Source organism: Diabrotica undecimpunctata, chromosome 1 (assembly GCF_040954645.1).
Source record: "Diabrotica undecimpunctata isolate CICGRU chromosome 1, icDiaUnde3, whole genome shotgun sequence".
In the NCBI taxonomy this organism is placed as follows: domain Eukaryota; kingdom Metazoa; phylum Arthropoda; class Insecta; order Coleoptera; family Chrysomelidae; genus Diabrotica; species Diabrotica undecimpunctata.
In genome coordinates this window covers 67903307-67920993 of record NC_092803.1, presented here as the reverse complement: position 1 = coordinate 67920993, position 17687 = coordinate 67903307, and the positions used below count along the sequence as shown (strand labels likewise).

The 17687-nt window shown below is 32.7% G+C and overlaps 1 protein-coding gene across 4 annotated transcripts in view; it reads right to left on the bottom strand.

Annotated features, from left to right (window-relative positions):
• Positions 1 to 17687, bottom strand: part of LOC140450432 (acyl-CoA Delta-9 desaturase-like) — a 78551-nt gene that overhangs the window by 23707 nt on the left and 37157 nt on the right. Inside the window, exon 1 of one of the 4 annotated variants that reach the window (XM_072544075.1) lies at positions 16842 to 16959. The exons of 2 other annotated variants lie outside the window; for them this stretch is intronic. Coding sequence is in view for 1 of the 2 variants with exons in the window: in XM_072544074.1 (XP_072400175.1) it covers positions 284 to 297 (14 nt within the window). In the remaining variant the exon portion in view is untranslated. Of the gene's footprint in view, positions 1 to 283; positions 313 to 16841; positions 16960 to 17687 lie in introns of those variants that run through there. One more of the 4 variants, XM_072544074.1, reaches the window with a different exon arrangement.

Sequence of the window (17687 nt, the reverse complement as noted above, 5' to 3'; positions counted from 1 at the left end):
TCGTTTTTAAAATTCAATATCAAAGATGGTTATTAAAAAAAATACAGAAAGTCTACTTGGTGTGTCTTACAAAGAATCGTGGATGAACCATTTTCAAGAAGTTTCTGAAAGTTGTATGAAATTAATACAGCACATGGAGGGAGACGGTTAGATAGAACATGTCTGTGAAGTGATTGTTACTGGTACGACTTATAATAGAAACTGGAAAAATAAATAAAGAAATACGTAAAATAACATTGTCAAAAAATTGTCGCTATTGACTAAAAAAAAATAAGGGTCTTACTCTTCGTTACCCATAGTTAGTACAACTCTATTATTCTGTAAACTGAACAAAACTTAGACAGAACAAATTCTACGAATTGTAGGTTAATAGTAAATACCTAACAAAGTCTGAACGTCGAAAATATTTATTATAATGTAATATTTTGCATAATTTTCAAATACTTTCAATAAAAAAATAATATACTTCATTATCATTACATTTTATGTAATAAGTACGGAAATTGTTGTAAAATTCAATGACTGCATTGTTTTATTTTGTACAGGGATATATGAAAAGAGCAGATAAAACACGATACCAATTAAACATAAATGACGATAATATAAAGGAAAATAATATTATCTGCTTAAAATATTTGAAAGCTGAAGAAAACATATTTCTGATACATTAATAAATCTCCTTCTCAGAAAATTCGCTGTGCCGTATCCGGACGTTCTTGTAAGATTTTCTTCTTTTTTTCTTATATATCCGCTGAGAGGACGTTTTTATTTGACATAATTTTCTTCTTCTTCATGAACATTTCATTACGACTATTTTTTCTTGCATCACTTCAAGGTGAATAATAATTCACTTCAATAAAATAAACTGTATTTTTGGATGCTTTATTATGTTCGCAAAATTCGTTGATATGATGTTGACAGAAGACTGTTATCTTGTAGTACATGTTTAAATATTTTTTACGAGTACAGAGATAAAATATGCGCATTTTTGACTCTGCTTCTTACGTTAACAGTTTCCAAAACTTCTTTTGATTAAAGTACGAGTTAAAAATACTTATTATATCTTTTTAGTGAACGTTTGGAGTTTTTAGTTATGATATCATCCTTCTGTATCCAACTTTAGTTTAGAAAAATATCTGCGTTTATGTATTAGACTATTGCTTATCTGTTTTTCTAGTTTTTCAGACTAATACATAAATAAAGATAACTAAATAGACTTGAAAACATCTTAGAATATTGTTACATTATCTTAAACATGAAAACTTAGATATAGATTTAAAAATAATAAATATATACCGATATAGTCAATGCCCAAAAAACACAAGTCATCACCTAAAGCCACCGGTGCTGGGAGGAATAGAGATTCTATTTGCCAAAGAACCAAAATACCTAGGGGTATATTTTGATCATAGACTTACATGAAATATGGTTTATATGGACTTACTATGGTTATACACAAGGGTTATACCAACGATAACCTATGGTCTGTAACGTAGTGGACAAAGACGCAGCAAGTAATACACAAAGGCTAGCATGCCTGTGTATTACGAGGGCCATAAAAACAATTCCTATAGCGGCGTTAAAAGTCCTGATGAATCTTCCATCACTTTATACCTTTATACAGGACGAAGCTAGATCTGTAATGCACAGATTAATAGAAGCAACATATAACCCAGGTGCATGTTGCTGACAATAGAAAGATAATCGATGAGCTAAAAGCATATATCGGAATGGGGTAACCCATCGATGCAACAGCTATGAGATGTAGCCAGGCAGAGATGACTGGAAAGAAAATGTACCCATACAAGCAAAAGCTAGCTGGTACACTGATGGCTCAAAAACATCGGAGAGTGTAGGAGCCCTTAAAGGTAATGTTATATTGATGACGTTATATTGATTTTATAACATGGTGAGAAAACCCACAATAACATAAGCATCAATGTTTGGTAGCCAAAGACGCAGCAAAGACGTGCCATCTTCAGAATAAGCAAAGTGCAAAGGCTTGCTTACCGTCAAATTACAGGAGCTGTTAGAGGCACATCCGCAGCAGCTGTGGGGGTCCTACTGGATCTTCCTCCTCTACACATCGTTGTAAGGGAAGGCGAGAAAGAAATATTATCTACTACGAGAAAACTTTAATAACGTAATTGTTAGATTACGATATAGCAATATCAAAAACGAAATTAGGGGTACAATATGCATGAGAACTTCTAAGCATATGATATCTAAATATATGCCCAAAGTACCTTTTTAGGTAGACATCCGTCAACGTGGGGATAAAGAAGAGAGGACACATAACTCAAACTGCAGAATTACAGTTGGTACACAGGCCAGTTAAAAACTGTCTAAAACTTCGGAATGGTTGGTTGTAGGAGTTGATAGTATTAGTGAAAATGTAAGCATTTCTATTCCACTAGGAGAATGTACACGTCTGTAATTTAGGTAGAGATATATGCAATTCTAGACTCTGTCAAGGAGATCACCAGGACTTTTGAACTTAAATAGATGAATATATGTACATATACTCAAAAGGCTGTGGTAACTCTAAGGATCCCCAGTAGTATCTAAGTATTATCCAGGCTAGTGTGGGAATACCGAGGAGAACCTATTTACTGGCGGAATAAAACATATCACATCAGTATCGGTGCCGGTGTATCGGAGAAAATACGGCAACAAAAGAACTGATGAGCCAGAAGAGGATTAGGTACAAAATACTTCAATTTAAAGACAGTTTTAGGTGTACCAAAAATAGTGTTCACTATGCGGCATTCAAGGGACTACGTAATGAAGCTGTTTCATGGAGAATCAGCTGATTCAGCTCAGCAACATTATTTAAGAACTTTTAAAAAGAGCGGTACTAAAAAATGTGTGAATTAATTTTATAATTCTTTCTAAAGGCTACAAATTTGAAATCCATAACACTACATATAAAATAGGCAAAAAAACATGTTTCTTTAGATTAAGTTAAATTTAAATATATTTAAAAGTCTCTGAACAGTTTTGAAATAAATTAAATTTAGACTTAAATAGAAAAGAAATTGACTATTTAAAATATGACAAACCAGGGAACACTGTGCTACCATTATTTATATTGTAATACCACAATCAAACTGAATAGGAGGTTATAAAAATAAAAGGATAAAGTACTAATAGTCATTTTGAACATAAACTCCGTGGCCAGCTATCAACTTTAATAAAATCCAATGAATGTGAAACTCTCATAATAATTAGATGTCGCAACACTTTGTTACCTAACAAAAAACACTCTCGTATATTAATTTTAAATTAATGACAGTCCGAAATTATCAAAACATCTACCCATAGGTAATATTGTGCGAGTAAAAGTGAAAAAAAAAATGGTCAAAACTTTCTCCGTTGGCGAAATAATATAATCTACAATCTTTAAATCATTAGTATATTTAATAATTATTATATTTTAATATATACTTCCTCTAAATAATTTTTGTAATTATTAGCATGTGCAGTTCCTACAATTACATTTAAATATAACATGTCAATGATTCTGTATGCTCCAAAATAAAAGACACTGAAAATTGATACTTTACCAAATATAAAATAATTAAACAATAAAATATCAAGTAGTGTGAATTTTAAGATTTTTGTCAGGGTTTGTTTATTTTGTGGCGACTCACATCACCCACTGACTCTCGTTACTCCCGGCTCATAGACTCATAGATTTAAAAATATTGTCAAGCTGTCAAGTATGGTTTTGAAAATAGTCTGCAAAATTCTTCTTAAAGAAAAAAAATTACAAGCGTTTATTAATAGTTACTGGTGGGATTTCCATAAAAGCTGATTGCTTTAGATTTAAGCAAATGTTACTCAAGTAAGGGCGGCTAAATCAAATGATGAAGATGAGTTCGGAAAGTGCGCATTAGGGGAAATTACGCGGTCTCCAAAATTGTCTTTAATAATTTCTAAGGATGTTTTCATGATGTGGCAAATAGGCCCATGTTAATGAAATCATTGTATATTAAATTTTCTTCATTTTGTAGTGCCCATCAGTTTCGGATGTTATCGTAGCCCGATATAATGACAACAGGTGAACACGGAGAATTCTAGAATGGAGACCAAGGACGACAACAAGAAGCATGGGAAGACCTCAAAAAAGATGGGTAGATGAAAATAACTATAAATACTTAGGAACATGGATAACATCAGATGTAGATCAAACCAAAGAAATTAGGACACGCATTGAAATAGCACGTGCATCATTCATTAAACTTAAAAAGTTTCTTTGTTGTCGGGATATAAGGTTAGAACTACGCCTGAGAATGCTTCGATGTTACGTGTTCTCTACTCTTCTTTATGGCCTGGAAGCGTGGACACTAAAACAAGTCCATCTGAATAAGTTAGCCGCCTTTGAATTTTGGTGTTACAGAAGAATCCTACGAATATCATGGATTCAAAGAATGTCAAACGTGGAAGTAACTAGAAGGATAGGAAATGAGGCGGAAATAATATTAATTATCAAAAGACGAAAACTTGAGTACTTAGGACATGTGATGAGAGGGCAAAAATACGCATTATTACAACTTATTATGCAAGGCAAAATCCGAGAAAAGCGAAATGTGGGAAGACGAAGAATATCCTGGCTTAAGAACTTAAGGGAATGGTTTGAATGCAGTAGTGCAGAACTTTTTAGAGCGGCAGTCAACAGAGTCTGCATAGCCATGATGATTTCCAACCTTCGATAGCAGATGGAACTTAAAAAAGAAGATGACATAAGAGCAGTGGCAGGCAAACAGTGGATTAGATTGGCGCAAGACAGAGAAAGATGGAAGCAATTGGGAGAGACCTATATTCAGGAGTGGATAGAAAATGGTTGACAAAGAGAAACTATTAAACCTACTAAAAAATGCTTTGTACTCGTATTTTGAGAACGATTTCTGTATATATTAAACAGCAGGGGTGATAGTATATATATATATATATATATATATATATATATATATATATATATTCCTGTCGGACCCCTCATTTGATTTTTATATCGTCGGATTCTCCTGTCTCTGTACGGATAAACGATGATTCACAGCGTTTAATGTGCTCTCCGATAACTCATTACACTGACTAGTTTTACTAATATTCGAAGACTGTGCAAATTTTCTGCAAGAACGGCTGTATCGTCAGCTTATCTTCTTATCGTTAATTACTTCTCCGCCTAGTCTTACTCCCTCTTGTCTGTTATCCACACCCTGACTAAAGATTTCTTCAGTGTATAGATTAAAAATATTGGGTGACAAAACATAACCTTGTCGTACTCCACGTTTGATGGATAGTTTTTCAGTATGACTATCTCCAATTTATATAGAGGCTACTTAATTGTAATATAAGTATTTTAGCAGTCTTATATCGTAGTGGTCAAGTCGTGCTGCCAGCAGGCAATCTAAAAGTGTATAGTGTTGTACTCTGTCGAATACCTTTTCGATGTCGATGAAACAAACATAACCGTTCTTTCGGAATCTACAACTTTTTTTGTAAGAGAACGTGCATACAAAATAGTGCCTCTCCAGTTCCTGGACTATTTCTAAATTCAAATTGCTTATTTCCCATTTTACTTTCGCGTAGAAGGAATACTCGGTTTTGGATAATTCGTAAAAGTATCTTAACTTATTCGTCTAAAGTTACTGCATTTAGTGGGCCCGTTTTTATTTGGTAATGTTATAAACAGTGACTAATCAATCATGTCGTATTTTTCCTTCATTTTAATTTTTGTTATAGTAACTTATTGAGTAGGTAGTGTTTTCCTTTTCGTCCAAAAGCTTAAGTAGCTCAGCAGGGATTTGATCTGTTCCAGGTGCTTTATTATTGTTTGCTTGCTTTATTGCTTCTCAGACTTTTGATTTCAGTATACCGGGTCCTCTGTTTAACAGGTTGTCACAGGTAGTATGTGTATGTGTTAGCATTTTATCTAAAAGAATCCTTAAAAAGTTCAGTAATGTATCTCTCCCATTCTTTGCACTATTGTTCGTGATCAGAAATTTTTCCATCTGCGTGTTTAAGTGCGTGAACACTTTTGAGTATTTTAATTTCGGCAGTATATTCTTGTGGAGGTTAAAACTGTCGTTTTTTTGTCGATCTTTTCGAGTCCCCTCTCGAGTTCTCGAGTCAAAATTCCTTGGCTTGCTTAATTCTTATATTTGTGAGTTTATTGGTTTCGTAGTATTTGTTATTGCTCCTATTTTTATGTTTTTGTCGAACTTCCATCGGGTCTAGGATTTTTTGCTACATTCACTTATTTTTTTCCAATATTGTAGGTGTTGCAGAGACTCGCTTATTTCTTCTAAAATCAAGTATTGTATATCGCATCAACATTCGTTAATGGTTCTGTTTTCGTTTGGTATTTTAGTAATTTTGGGTATTTTTCTATTTATCTGCTGTGTTCACGTGTTTCGGGGTTTCTAAGGGAGTCTATATAACATCCTACTAGACTCGGTTGGTTTTGTTAATTTTTGTTAATTTATTAAGTTAATTATGGATTGAGGTTATATCAGCGGCGGGGTGAGTTTTTACATCTTTAATATTCTTTCGAAATCTGTGGTTTATTAAGATGTAATCTATTTAATTCCGTATTTAATCCTTCTATATAATCATATAATTCTTTGTTGCTTCTTCTTTTTTATCGGCTTTAACATCACCATAAAAGCATGTATCATTTTGTGTTCATAGCAAGTAGTTTGGACCCCTTTAAAGGAAGTTATTTGATTTGTTATTGACAAATTCTTTCTGGATTATGCTTGATACTCTCCTCAAATATATTTTTCATAATCCTTACGTCTAATTAAGAAGTATATATTTTTAAGGCCGTTGTTTTGCAAAGCTACACTAAACCACTAACCATCTATCAGTGATGGAAACGAACATTATGAAGTTGACTATGCGGCAGGAGGATAGATATTTGTTCATTTTTCATACGATCTTAATTAATTTATTTTTAGGTTTATGTAGTTTCTAGCCAAGTAATAAAGTAATGATAATATTTATTACTGACATGAATACACACTACGGATGAATTTAAAAAAAAAAACTAAACGCATGATCATGACTAAATCAGCAGATGCAAACATCCAATTGATTGTTGAAGATACTGTAATTGAGATGTGGATACCTACAAATACTTAGAAACATAGATAACATCAAATGTAGACCAAACCAAAGAAATTACGACACGTATAATAATAGCATGTGCATTCGTCAAACTTAAAAAATTTCTTTGTTGGCGGGATATATAGTTGGATGCTTCAATGTTACGAATTTACTACTCTTCTTTATGGCTTGGAAGCATAGACAATAAAACAAGTATATCTGAATAAGTTGACCGTCTTTGAATTTCGGTGTTACAAAAGAATCCTACGAATATCATGGACTCAAAGATCAAATTCAAATGTTACTAGAAGAATAGAAAATAAAGCTAAAATAATATTGACTATTTTTAGAAGAAAATTTGAGTACTTAGGCCAAGTGATAAGAGGGCAAAGATATTCATTACTGTAGGTTATTCTTCTTCTTCTTCCTCTTCTAATAACGTTACAACCCTTTGTGAATCTTGGCCTGCTTAACAATGTTCTTCCATTCTGCAATGTCGGATACTTTCCTTCGCCACTGCCTGATATTCATGGTTAACTAACCTCACACCTTAGGGTAGAGAGGTGTTCGATTATATATATATATATATATATATATATATATATATATATATATATATATATATATATATATATATATATATATATATATAAGATCCCTCTCTACGTCGTCTATCCATCTTTTACGGGGCCTTTCTCTTGTTCTGTAGCTATTTATGCAAGGCAAAATTCGAAGAAAGCGAAATGTGGGGTAACGAAAAATATTGTGGCTAAGAACTTGAGGAAATGGTTTGAATGCTGTAGTGCAGAACTATTTAGAGCGGCAGTCAACAGTGTCCGCATAGCCATGATGATTTTCAACCTTCGAAATAAGATGGAAAGTAAAGAAGAAGGATATTTATTATTATCACATATTTTATCATATTCACTCATGACAGAAAACACTTTGGTTGTTGTACTTTCATTCCAGATCATGTATTTTAAAAGAATATTTCCACTAATATTTACTTTCCTGTCAATATCAACATCAAACTCTATTTTATTTCAATCTTCATAATAAAAAAAAGATTTTCTACATATATATTCTTCTTATTTAAGTGCCTGATCCTCCAAGAACATTGGCAACCAGTCGCATGATCTTTACTTTGTGCGCAGCGGACCTAAATAGTGTCGTGGTGCTATCTTCGAACCACTGGCGGAGGTTCTTGAGCCAGCATATAATTGATAGCCCATTGCCACGCTTCCTTTATATTTTCCCATGAATATAAATATGATTTTTTCATTAAGTAAACGGTACATTTCCGATATATTTGTTATCCGTTCACTAGTTTTTAATTCTAAAGTTATTTATATCTCAAATAAAAATTTAAGACTATAATAAGAAAGTCTGTGAAATTTTTAATTTAAAAATGTAATTATTCATTGGTGTTCATAAAACATCTGGAACTCTATTCATTTTTGTATTTAACTAATGCTATATCTGTATGTATGGCTAGAAATAAAAAAAAATGCGAAAGTTCACCTATCACGATATAATAAATACTGATCAATCGAAAGTCATTGTCAAAATATAAGCAAAAAAAGTTAAAAGCTTAACATCTGTAGTTGAGTTTATTATCCTATAATTGTGTAATTTCAAATTTAAAATGCACCTAACACCAAACTTGCATTAGATTAAAGGGATATTTAAGAATATAATAGTTAATAAATTAAATTAAATAATAATAACAAAAAACAAATTAGGGACAAACTGATAAAGCAGTTTATAGAAAACTAGAACAAAATTAAATTTATCATGCTTTTAGTTGTCGTTTCATGCTTGAGTTTTTCTTTTTTCGTTTCAGTTGCGATTTGTTTAATTGCATTCAGAATTCGGAATTCAAAATGATCAGATGGAGTTTTTTTTTCATCAATTCTTCCAAAGATTTTCTCTATTCACTTATTCTTCTACTTTTATCTTAGCTTCCCATCGGTTGATACGCATTTGAACTCTATATCTGTTCTATCATGTTTTCATCCAGCATTTGCACCTCAGCGGAACATTTAACACAATCACCCACTCTCCCTTTTCTCATGAAATTTACGCAATAAACTTCCTAGTACACTGTGGGCCAAAATTAACCGGCCACCTTAAAAATGGATAATTTTTGATTTCTTATATCTCCTAAACCTATTGTTCGATTTAAGCGATTTTTTTAATATGTTATAGCCTTATTCCTTGACAATATCTTTATAATAATATTGTTGTTAAAAAGGTAAATTTTCATTGTATACCGGGTGTACGAATCAAACTGTGTTTTTTTCTTAAAGTTTGCATCACCCTGTGGAATATTCTAGCATTTGTAGAATACTGAAATAAAATCGTAACTATAGCCTCATGCTTTCTCAGCATTTTGTTTTTTGATTGATTCGTTTATGTTGGATAATACAAAAGTTAGGTTAGGTTAGGTTAGGTTAGGTTAGGTTAGGTTAGGTTAGTTTTTGTTTAGTTAGTATTATTAGTATTTGTTTTTTGATTGATTCGTTTATGTTGGATAATACAAAAGTTAGGTGCTGTAACAACTAGACATGTTTTTTATCAATTTTTATCTCCGCGGAAGAGAAAAATAATCTTTTTGAAAAAAAGTCATTTGTTACAGTAAAAATCCAATGAATAAAATCTTCGAAGAAAATTCAAATTAACAATATTTTGGAAATCAAAGTCTAATTGAAAAAAAAATTGGGTATCAATAATGGGTGTTGCCGCCTCTAGCCCTTAGGACTTCTTGGAGCCGGTTTGGCAATCCATTCATGATATCCTGGATATCAGATTGGGAGATATTGTGCCACTCCTCTACCTCAGCTGTCTTCAGCTCTTCATAGGATGCAAGGGCTGGTACTCTTGCTCTTACCCGTCTTTAGAGGTTGTCCCCGATATGCTCAATTGGGTTAAGATCGGGACTGTGTGCTGGCCATGGTAGAACTTGAATCCCGACCTCATTAAGGTACTCACGGGTAGATCTTGCTGTATGGCAACGTGCATTGTCATGCATTAGTCTGAAGTTATCACCAATGAATGGTGCAAAAGGCATGACATGGTCTTGGAGAACTTCTTGCACGTATACTTGGGCATTCACACTGCCTCTACCGAACACAACAAGATCAGTACGCGCTTCGTAAGAAATACCTCCCCAAATCATTATTGACCCTCCTCGGTAAGCCACTGTTTCGGTCATAGTGCATGCAGCAAACCTTTCATTTTGACGCATATAGACACGTTGGCGTCCATCTGGACCTTTTAGGGCTATTCTGCTCTCATCTGAGAACAGTATATTCTTTCATTCCGCCATAGTCCAGTTAGCATATTCTCGCGCAAAATGAAGTCTAGCCCTACGGTGTTGTGGGAGCAGTTGTGGTGCGCGAGCTGGATGAAAAGCCTTCAAGTTTATTTCTGACAGTCTTCTTCTAATCGTTTGTCTACTCACACTAACGTTTTTCACATCAAGAAGAGACCTACGAGCTTCAGGAGCGGTGCAAAAGTGATTTCTTAATACTTTAGTGACAATGAAGCGGTCATCTCGAACTGAGGTGCCCCGTTTTTGGCCTTAACCTGGCCTGCGGTTGTACGATCCTGTCTCCCGAAATCGTCTGATGGCCTCTTGTACGGTAGTTCTGGATACATCGAGTATACCAGCGATATGACGTTGACTGTAACCAGCATCAACTAAAGCCATTGCCCTAGCAGTATCAGTTGGAACGAGTGGCATTTTTAAAATCACACACCATAAATAAACACTAAAATTTCAACTTAAACAATATTCGCTCACATTTATATAAAATTACAATTTTAATTGTTAATTTTAATTACAAATTGTTCAAGAATTGTTATTAACACGGAAACAGATTTGCAACAATGTCGTACAACGACTATATGTCCAAAATCTTTCGATGACACAAATTTAGGAAACAAACTGTCACAGGTTATGTAAATAAAACAATAATAAAGGTGGCGAGGTTAATTTTGCTGGTGAGTTAAATGGTCTGTATTGATGGAAAACATGGCTAGTTGTTAAACTACCTAACTTTTGTATTATCCAACATAAGCGAATGAGTCAAAAAACAAAATGTTGAGAAAACATGAGGCTATAGTTAGGATTTAATTTCAATATTTTATAAATGCTAGAATATACCACAGGGTGATGCAAACTTTAAGAAAAAAACACAGTTTAATTCATACACCCGGTATACAATAAAAATTTACCTATTTAGCAACCATATTATTATAAAAATATTTTCAAGGAATAAAGCTATAACATATTAAAAAAATCACTTAAATCAGACAACAGGTTTAGAAGATATAAGACATCAAAAATTACCCATTTTTAAGGTGGCCGGTTAATTTTGGCCCAGAGTGTAGTTATGTTAATTCGTGAAGTATTCTTTATAACTCGTCTTCACTTTGTGTCATTCACATCACATCATCTGCTTAGCATATTATTTTAAGTTCTTTCCTTTCCTTGTTTGTTTTTACTTTGTTAATAATTTCATCCATAAAGTTAAACTGTAGTGTACTGAGAGAAGTTTCCTGTATTATTCCAATTCCAACTTTGACCTTATTGGTTAGTTCTTTGCTTTTATTATATTGTTTTGCTATGTGTTTTTGATCAGTTTGATTAAATTTCGTGAGTTTTCTCTTTTACTTCTCTGGCTATGAAGATGGCATCGGTATATGGTCTTCCATATACCGATATACCATTTATTTAGTTTATTTAGTATAGTTTTTATTGTTATGGTTTAGTGATATGTTTAGTAAGTTATTTCCCCAATATTTTAGGGGTTGTAAGTTTCTTGGGACTCTTCTTTCTTATTTTTTAGAGATATCGTTATCGATAACAATACTGAATACCCTACATTTTTGCAGTATTCGATTTTGACCTACGTTTTTCTAAATTATTTTTAATATTACAACATTGTGATTTTTTATTATATCAAAATAATTTTTTCTTGATACAAAACTAGGAGGAACCAGATATAAAATTGCAAAAATATTTAAAACAAAAAAAATATATTAAAATGTATTTTGTCTAAGACTCAATCTAGCAATGAGGATTATTTATTTATTGAGATTTTCGTGTCTTAACAGCTTGGGTCACTGGCATATATATATATATATATATATATATATATATATATATATATATATATATATATATATATATAGCTTTTTAAGAGCGGATTATGTAACAAGACTAAATAAGATCTATGTATATCAGTAAATATACCTAGATCAGGAAATATCAGTATGTTAATATGGTAATATGGTCACAAGGACTGAAAATGTCACCTACAGTGCGATTACTAACACAAGGGGATACCAGGAAGAAATAGAGAGTAACCTACAGAAAGATGTGCAAGATAAAAATAATCTAGAACAGCTTAAAGAAATGTTGGTGGACACCCTAAAGAAGGCATAGGAGAAGTGCCAAGCCAAGCAAACAAGGAAAAATGAAAAACATATAGAAGACACAAGAAACCTAATGTAAAAAATAAGGTAAATGAAAGATAAGCACACAATGAATATTGCAGAGCTAAAGAATTTAAACAAAACCATAAACAATAAATATAAGGTTGAATGCTCGAATAAATGAACTTTGATCAGATAAAAGGCATATATCGAGCACAGTTTAATTAAATCTTGCCCAAGTACTTTCGATCCCTAGATCATCTTCAGGGGCATTTCGTCAATTGTGGCCTATCCGGCAAGAACAAGATGTCATAAACATATAATTGTACATTACACTACACTACAAATAGACAAACAAACACTTTAAAATAATTTAAGGAAGGCTACATTGCTTGAAGAAGTCGGAGACAGAATGAGAGACATTCTGTCTCCGACTTCTTCAAGCAATGTAGCCTTCCTTAAATTATTTTAAAGTGTTTGTTTGTCTATTTGTAGTGTAGTGTAATGTACAATTATATGTTTATGACATCTTGTTCTTGCCGGATAGGCCACAATTGACGAAATGCCCCTGAAGATGATCTAGGGATCGAAAGTACTTGGGCAAGATTTAATTAAACTGTGCTCGATATATGCCTTTTATCTGATCAAAAAAAAACCATAAACGTCATTAGGAAAGATATAAGAAACTTTAACACTAAAGAAACAACTAATACCATAGAACAAAACAAAAACCTAAAAGTTTTGAAACGAAAGTTGACGATAGGAACAAGGAACATTTATAAGTTAAAAAATAAACAAGGAATGCCATATATGAACAACAAGAATCTTGAAAATCATCGAGGAGTACTATAGAACATTATATAGTCGAGATGCTCACATTCCAGACGTAGAAATCACAGCAATACAAAATCAAGGATCAAACAAACTTCCAGATAGTCAAGGAGGAAATTAAATCAGCGTTAAAAACTAGGAGAAGAATGCTCCATAAAAGCTTTAAAAACTCTTTATAATGCCTGCCGCTTTGAAGGAATTACACCAGAAAAATCAAATAGTGGCATTGTGATAATATTGCATAAAAAAGGAGATGTAACTAAAATTGGAGACTACAGACCTATCAACTTGTTATCTCATTTATATAATCTCTTTATGAGAATAATTACTAACAGATTGTGACCTAAGCTTGATTTTCTCCTATCACTAGATCAAGCAATTTAGGAGTGGTTTTGGAACCAATGGCCACCTACAAGTAATAAAATCGTTGATAGACAAAGTTATAAAATACATGCCATTGATATCAACATTTGTAGACTTTGACAAAGTATCTAACTCAGTTCAGTATAGCTCCATATTAAGAGCTTTGTAAGAGCTCTTAACATGGAGCTGTATTGATTATAGGTACACAACTCTTCTTCAAAATACATATAATAGTGCAACAGCTATAGTGAGAATGTACTATTAGATTAGATTAGATTAAGAGAGGTGGCCTTTCGGCCTATTCCACTGCGACCTTTTCAGATCTATTGTGGTCCTCTAGTCCTAGATAACATTCTCTAGCCTGGCCCTTTTTATAAAGTCTAGTAGCTTCGAGACTGTACCTTCCATGTAGCTATTTGCCGGTGGATTTTCTTCTCCTAATGCAAAGAACCGCAGATTTGTCACACTGTCACACTGACATAAAATGTGCTCTGCTGTTTCTTCTTCGAGGTGACAGAATCTGCACAGGTCATCATCTGATAATCCCATTAGCTTCAAGTGCCTATTCAGCTTACAGTGCCCTGCTAGAAGACCTACTATGGGCTTGCCTGTTTTCCTGTCTTTGCTTATTAGGTCTGCCGTAAATTTTGGCAAATGTTCTCTAATGAACTGTTTCGCCTGTCTTTGTCCTGGTGAATTCCTCCACCAGTCTAGAGATTTGTGAGCTACCCACTTCCTTGTAGCCGTTCTTGTTACTGATTTTGCAACATCGCAGAAGGGTTCCGGTCCAATGAATGGCAATGATAAGCCTTGTCTGGCCATTTCATCTGCTTTTTCATTGACCTTATGACCCTCGTGCCCCGGTACCCAGGTTACCGTAACCTTGCTACGGTTTCCTAGTTTATTTAGGACACACATGCAATTCCATACTAGCTTAGAATTGACCTCTACAGAATTGAGTGCCTTAAGCGCCGCCTGACTATCTGTGAAGATGGCAACTGAACAGAACGTTCTTTCCTGATGGGTTGCAGTTATTTGCGCCTGCAAAACTGTCACATCCTTAGATAGACTTACCGGGAAATGTATCCCTTGATTTTGTCCCTACTATGCCGGCTCCCATACTCTCCGATGTTTTTGAGCCATCCGTGTACTAGGTAGCAGCAGCTTGTATGGGTACACCTTAGAGAATGTACTATAGTGACGCTGAAATGAAACTGGGAACGACATGTTGTCAGAGTCAAAGATGAAAAATTGACCAAGAAAATTTTAAAATGGAGACCTAGATATGATGCTTATCATAATCGAGGATATCCTCCAACAAGATAATCGGACGACATCAAGCGCATCTAACACAATTGCATTCAAGGTGATCAAGATCGAACGCGATGGAATTATTTACGGGAGGAATATGTTCAGTAGTCGACTCAAAACGGTTAATGATGATAATGTATATCAGGTACTGGAATATTTATTATTATGAATATTCTAAACATTATTCTTCTAAATTTCATGATAGTTGTTAATATGGTATTATATGGTATATAGTACTTAACTGTAACACTTTATAGTTAAAGAATAGGTACATGTATCTCCCAAGATCAATAAGAATAATAATTTCAAAAAATAATTTCAAATGTTCAAAATGATCGCCGTTTACCTCCTGACAATATGCCAGCCTATTAATTTTTCACACGAGTCTAAGCCGAGTAAAGAACTAAACTGGTGCCTTTGTTTTTTGTAGTAAGAAATGTAAGATAATGTAAATGTAATATGTAGTAAGAAACAATGTAGTAAGAAATAAACGACTACTATCTAGTAAGTGACTGTTGACAAACCGATTCACATTAATAAGTTGTAGAGTAAAAATGGTTTATTTAGTTAAAAATAGTCGTATTGAAATATTAATAATGATCGGTTATGGTGATCGTGATAAAACAGAATCCAAAAAAGTTGAATGTTTGGATGGAAATTGTTTAAAATAATTTTATAGATACATTTTTCATAGACGGAAACTTGACTGGTGATAAGTACTTAGATTCACTAAATAACCAAATTATTTCTGCACTTTAACAGAATGGCGAGTTACCACAAAATTTTTCTTTTCAACAAAATGGAGCGCTTTCCAACTATTATGGACTGGTTAGAAATTTTTTCAACGCAAATTATCCAAATCGATGGATTTAAAAGATTCCTGGCCTACTCGTTCTCCAGACCTTAATTTGTTAGATTTTTTTGAAACTTGATATTTATGAATTAAGAATAAGAATTTTTTTCAAATTTGCAAAATTATACAAGGTGTCCTAATTAAGTTTTATATAAGTTGACGGTATTTCCGGTAAAACCGAAAGTGAAGTAGTAACAAAAATATAGCGTCAAATTCGTTATATGTCGTTGTACTTGCATGCAAAGTTATATCAATAGCGTCTTCTTTTTCACAGATATTTAATAAACTTTATCCCAACCCTGTATATGTATCCTTTAAATTGTTACTTATAGGTTACAAGTATTGAGTTTTATAAAGATATGTATTTCTAGAAAAAATTAAATAAAAAGATCTTTGGAAAGGCAAATGCCACATAAAACTGAAGGATAAAAGAGAAATAAGTAGATTAGAGAAAAAACTAAAGTAAGAGACATAGGAGGAGAACTAGTAAAACTAAGATGACAATTTGCAGGACACAACATTAGTTATGAGAATAAAAAATGGAATAGTCTAATTATACTATGGAGATCTTAAGAAAATACGAGAGGATAAAGAATAATACAAATACGATGAACAGACGACCGCAAAAAAAATCGCAGTCCCGAGATGAATCAATATAACAAGAAACAAAATGTTATATTGGGAGAGTGAAATTGGCATAAAAATACTTTTACCATTGCTTTAATTTACGTTTAAATCAATAAAGTACTTCAGAGATGCCCTACGTTTCCCAAGAAATTAAAAAACTACTATTACTATCAGTAGTTCAATCACCGTCATTCAAAAGTTCACTAAAAAACACAAAAATCACAGTTTATCACATTGCACTTGCAGTTAACGGTGCATAAATTACACACATAATAAAATATTATTTAATTGAATATGCAAGTACCTTGTTTAATAAAATGTTTCACTTAAAGCACCATGTAACGTTCAAACTTTAATACTAATTCGCAAAGATTACAATATCATTCTTATAATTTAGAACGGAACCCCACTTATCAGAAAATGTGCAAGAAAAACTTAAGATTTGCATAAGCTTTAGATGAAGTCGCTGGTGGGGAAGATTTGTTTGGTCCCCTCACAATTTTAGCAAGTTGAAAGTGAATAAATCCATTTCAAACGTTAAACCAGATGGCGTAATAATTAATCATTCAGATTATTTTAATTGGTGCAAACTAGATGAGATTTTGTAATTTTTTTATCGAATGAATATTTTACTAGCGTTTAGATATGTTTTCATGATAAAAAAATAAAGAAAGTTCTTAATTTTTTCGAGTGTGCTAAGTGTTACCTGTATTAATAATAAGTTTTTTCATATTGGTTTTGGAGGTATTTGAACCATGAAAGTATTATAGAAACTTTTATACCTATATTAAGAATATAAAAAATTGCCAACATTTCACCACTTGCAAAGTTGTAAAATAATATATGTAAAATAATAATATGCAATTTTTAAAATATTTATAAGCACATGCATATCAGTTTTGCAAAAGTTATAATTTTGCTTTAAGGAAATTCAATGATTAAACGAGAAGCAACATATTCTCTTTATAATTATATCAGACACAAGTCCGTAAACGATCTAAAGTTTTTGATAAAAATGATTTAAAAGATTTTATACTAGATATTTTTTATTTACAAATAGTAAGTTTACTGGATATGTAGACTTAAACCTAATAGGTAGGTTTTTGGTAAATAATATCCCTAAGAAATATTTATGATATAAATAATGTTA